This window comes from Lactuca serriola, chromosome 7, assembly GCF_051521515.1.
Source record: "Lactuca serriola cultivar US96UC23 chromosome 7, Lser_US96UC23_V15, whole genome shotgun sequence".
Taxonomy (NCBI): Eukaryota; Viridiplantae; Streptophyta; class Magnoliopsida; order Asterales; family Asteraceae; genus Lactuca; species Lactuca serriola.
In genome coordinates, this window is record NC_136414.1 from 158,757,418 (window position 1) to 158,762,141 (window position 4,724).

The window sequence follows — 4,724 nt, forward strand, 5'->3', positions numbered from 1 at the left end:
CCTCCTTCGGATAATATCCGAATTAATATTAAAATTAATATATTTTAATTATTTATAAAACTTCCAAAATTCATATCTTCCTCATACGAACTCCGTTTTCAACGTTCTTTATATCCACGCGTAGGTGAGACTACGCTCTACAACTTTCGTTTAGACTCCATCGGCTAATTTTTACTTTATTTTTATTATTTATTTTTAATAGGCCGGGATAGGAAACGTTCGTTAAAAATTCATAACTTATTCATCCGACGTCCATTTTGTCTGTCCTTTTACAGTTGAACTACTATCAACGAGATCTTCGATTCTCGTTTAGATTGTTTCGGCTAGAAATCACTCGATATTAAATCGAGTATTCGGGCTGCATACCGCTAAGCTGAAACTTCGGAAAATCATAACTTCTTCATGCGAAGTCAAATTTGGGCGTTCTTTTTATGCACGCTCTTGGTTTAACGAACACTACGATTTTCATTTAGATCACTAAGGCTAAAAATCGCTCCAACGTAAATTCACTTTTTACGTCGCGCAGTGTCGTGCCGGTTCTGTCGCGAAACTTCGACAAGTCATAACTTCTTCGTTATAACTCGGATTTCAACGTTCTTTATATGTATGGAATCCTTGTAACATATACCACAACTTAGTTAAGATTATTCATTCTAAATAATCTTCTATCAAAAAGTCATTTTTGACGTTTAACGTCTCTAAATTGACTAGCCCTGATCTTCGGGCGTTACATCATATCCTAATAAATGTAGTGGTCTAACACTAACAATAACTTTAGTCTTTAAAAGTAAAACATATCCTAATAAATTAACTACATTCATTAAAAGAATAATTTGGGATATATATGTTAAAGTCCTAATATTTTCATCGATTTGACAAGAGAGTCCTAACTACCGACAATTTTTGACACGTTTACCATTTTTTACAGTTAGTCGATAACTAGGACTTATTTGTCAAAAAATAAAGTTTAGAATTTTTTTGTCAAATCCTGAATTAGGACTTTACTGTCAAAAAAATAAAGCTTAGGACTTTCTTGTCAAGTCGTTAAAAATATTGGAACTTCATTGTATATATCCATTTTTGGTTAGAAATTTAATGATATGATTAGTCTTTAAGCATAATAGTTATTGAAACATGTTCTGGTTAGCTAGATCCTATTGAAATCCTTAACGTTTACTTCTTGTTAAATAGTTTCTTTAATCTCAACAAACCGACATTGAAAAAAATGCAGATAATCAAGAAAGAAAGAACTAGGGTTGTGTTGACTTTTTGTAATCCTAAAAATGGAGAACTAAGAAACTGAAAAAAACGAAATTGTCTTTCTTATCCCTTCTCTACATTCACACCCTTTTGACTAGGCGTGAGTTATTTCACTTATTTGTGTTTGTACAATTTGTCCCCACTTTTCAGTTCAAGATTTGGCGGCAAACCAAGAAGAAAGTTGTACAAGTCTTCTCACCCTCTCTCGCTCTCTTTTGCATCTATTTCCCGTGATCATGATTGTATCATAGTAAAGATGATGATGGTAAGTAAAATAATGGTGATGCGACGAAAATCATGATTAAAAGTTTTTGGACTACGGAAATACACTAAAGTCTCAATATTTTCAACGATTTGATAAAAAAGTTCTAAACTTTTTTTTTGACAGTAAAGTTTTGATTCACGATTTGACAAAAAAAGTCTTACACTTTATTTTTTTACAATAAAGTCATAATATTGGCTAACCGGAGAAAAAGGATAAACACGTCAAAACTTGCCAGTAATTAGGACTTTACTGTCAAAAAGATAAAATTTAAGACTTTAGTATATATATATTCCTAACAATTTATATGAACACGATTCCTTTAAAAATTCTTATTAAATTATTTAAGACTTTAGTATATATATTTTCTTTTCAAATCGATAAAATATTAAGAATTTAGTATATATATTCCTAACAATAAATTTATATGAACACGATTCCTTTAAAGATTCTTATTAAATTATTCATTTTCTTGAGTGTAGGGGGTCATATCATATGTCATTATCAGGGTTGCTGTTGCTGAGCTTTGTGGTATCCAAAACCGGCTGCCCACCAAGCATTTGGCTATGGTTGACCGTTAGACATTTGTTTTATTGTGGTTTAATGTGAGTTAGGTTGATAATCATTTTCATGTTCTTGGTGGATATCATTAATATAACATTACCTTTAAGAAGGTGGTGTATGTCTTTCTCATATTTAATTTAAATCCATATGCTTCAAACCCATCCATCCAACTAATTGTGGACAAAGTATTTCCAAATCTTACTTTCTTAATTTTTTATGTTCTTTACACATTCTAAATAAGTTTTAAAATTCAAAAAATAAGATCAAGTGGATAAAATTTAACCAAAAATGTCAACCCAACCTATAATTTTTTAAAACCTATATCAAAATAGTACTTCGGTTTTAACATAACCAGTTTCTAAAAACCGGTTCGATTTTTGTCACACGGGTTAAATATTTAACCGGTTCTTTATCTGCACCTCTAATTCACAATTATTTTTTCATGTGATGCATAGTTATGTTTTACTAAAAGAACTAGATAGTTTTATATAGATAATAAGACTTGTAGGTCTTTTTTTGACAGAAATAAACTGATTTATGGTAATAATTTAACGTTTGCTATGATCATAATAATATTTTTTGGTAGCTTATAAGTTAGTTTTATTGATAAGAAATAACACATCGATAGATTTAATAATATTTTTTGGTAGCTTATAAGTTAGTTTTATTGATAAGAAATAACACATCGATAGATTAGGTTATACGATTAAAAGCTATCTTTTTAGTTAACGGCAAATAGAATCATGAAATTGTTAATTTTAATGAATATTGTTTTTTGATTAAACCAACTAAATGATTATCAATTTGTCATCTCTATCATCTTAAATTTCTTAATACCTCCAAAGTGATTTCGAGAACTAAAAAGAAAAAAAATAAATCCAAATTAAAGTTGATTTGAAAAGAAATACGTGGGGTCCACTATCAAAAGTACATGAATGAACATAGCCACATATGTTTTCTTCATCAAAGAGGATCCCGCCGACACATTTGATGCCACTTTTTATACCTCAATACTCAAATCCCATAAAAAAAATTAAAGAAAATTACGTGACAAAAAAGAAAGAATCATTCAAAAATCAAAATCACAAACTCTCAAATCTCTTCCTTTTGCCTGAAAAACCAAACCCAAATTCTTCAAGAAACAACACTTGTCGAACGATGGCTGAGCCTCTGTCTTTCTCAAACCCATAAGATTTCAAGAACGACAACTAATCAATCTGGAATTCGTACAACAGACCTCATCGATCACATGAAACCCATGAATCATCTTCAATCTACAGAGGTTAACAACTACATCACGATTCAAAGGCAATTATGAACCTTAAATTTCATGTTCGAAAGATCCGATGGCTATGGATGATGTTCCAGGATCCATGGGAACAAGTGCGGGTTTTGCTCTGAGATTGGGTCAAACCATCTTCTCCTCTGCTTCTCTTCTGTTCATGGCGTATGGTGTTCAATTCTACAGCTATTCATCTTTCTGGTAACAATTTCATGATCATAGATTTATAAATTCCTTACCTTGTTTTCAATTTTTCATCAATTTGCAAAATTCTAAAGTTTGGGACTTTATCAGTTTCTTGGTGACGATTATGGGATTAGTTATTCCATGGAGCTTCACATTGGCACTACTTGATGGATACTCTGTTCTTGTAACATGCCCAGTTCGACAAAAGGGTATTCTGGTCATTATCGTAATAGGAGATTGGGTAAAAAACTAAAAAACTCTTCTTTTTTAATATTTTTTTATAATTCGTAATCACAAACAGGTAATAATGGTTTCGAGTTTCGATTAATGAATCGGAAGCAGGTGTTATCGACTCTTACATTAGCTGCAGCTTCTTCAGGTGCGAGTGTGGTGGATATCTTGATGAGGGCAGATGAGTCTTTTTGCCCTTCGAATATATGCAGTAGATATTTGCTTTCTACCATTTTTGCTTTCTTGGCTTGGTTCTTGTCCATGGGTTCTTCCTTATTCAATCTATGGCTTCTTCCATCTTTGTGAGACCTGAAAAGTGGTTATGGAACTTGAAGTTCCCTTTTTCTATAGGACCCAGAATTTGTACATTTGTAATTTTTTGTTTTTAAAAAGTGTAGCGTATTTTTACAATGAATATACAACATTAATATATTAATATATTATACAAATTATCATGGGATTTCAATTCAATCCTTCATCTTGTTTTGTCATGTCCTCTAATGGTGAAGTTGATTTTAGGGTTTATCTCAATGTAGGCTTTCATGTGGGAATCGATTTGTCGTATGGTTTGCTTCGGATTAATGATGTATCTAAGTTGTTATTACCTTCCTAATTGTGTGAATGATGATTATGGACCCAAAACACCATTGTTGGGCGTTAGGTGGATGGCAAGTTAGGGTTTTTTTCACCAAATTTGGGGTTTGAAAGGAAACCGAAGATTTATGCATATGGGATTTCCATGGTTGAGCCCTAGATACCATCGTGAGTATTTGATAAAAATTGGGGATTTTGGGGTGTTCATTTGGTCATTGGATTTGTAGGCTGAGGATTGTTATGGAGTTGAATGGTGATTTGGGAAAATTGGGAGGGATCGAATCGAAACCAGAAGAGAAGAGCGTCCGGAGGTGGGCCCATCGGGATTTGGAGGTGTTTGAGGAC

At 32.2% G+C, this 4,724-nt stretch overlaps 1 protein-coding gene across 1 annotated transcript; it reads left to right on the forward strand.

Annotated features, from left to right (window-relative positions):
- The first annotated feature begins 3,067 nt into the window (after positions 1-3,067).
- Positions 3,068-4,258, forward strand: LOC145062608 (CASP-like protein 5C1). Its single transcript, XM_079010189.1, has 3 exons — positions 3,068-3,569; positions 3,663-3,795; positions 3,897-4,258. The coding sequence occupies exons 1-3, from the start codon at positions 3,433-3,435 to the stop codon at positions 4,089-4,091; spliced, it is 465 nt and encodes a 154-aa protein (XP_078866315.1). The 5' UTR covers positions 3,068-3,432; the 3' UTR covers positions 4,092-4,258.
- Positions 4,259-4,724: the final 466 nt, after the last annotated feature.

Bases quoted from the DNA above. Each gene is read 5' to 3' on its own strand.
- LOC145062608 (XM_079010189.1), top strand. From the start codon at position 3,433: ATGGCTATGGATGATGTTCCAGGATCCATGGGAACAAGTGCGGGTTTT. The intron at 3,570-3,662 runs GTAACAATTTCA...GGACTTTATCAG, and splicing joins TACAGCTATTCATCTTTCTG to TTTCTTGGTGACGATTATGG. The intron at 3,796-3,896 runs GTAAAAAACTAA...AATCGGAAGCAG, and splicing joins TTATCGTAATAGGAGATTGG to GTGTTATCGACTCTTACATT.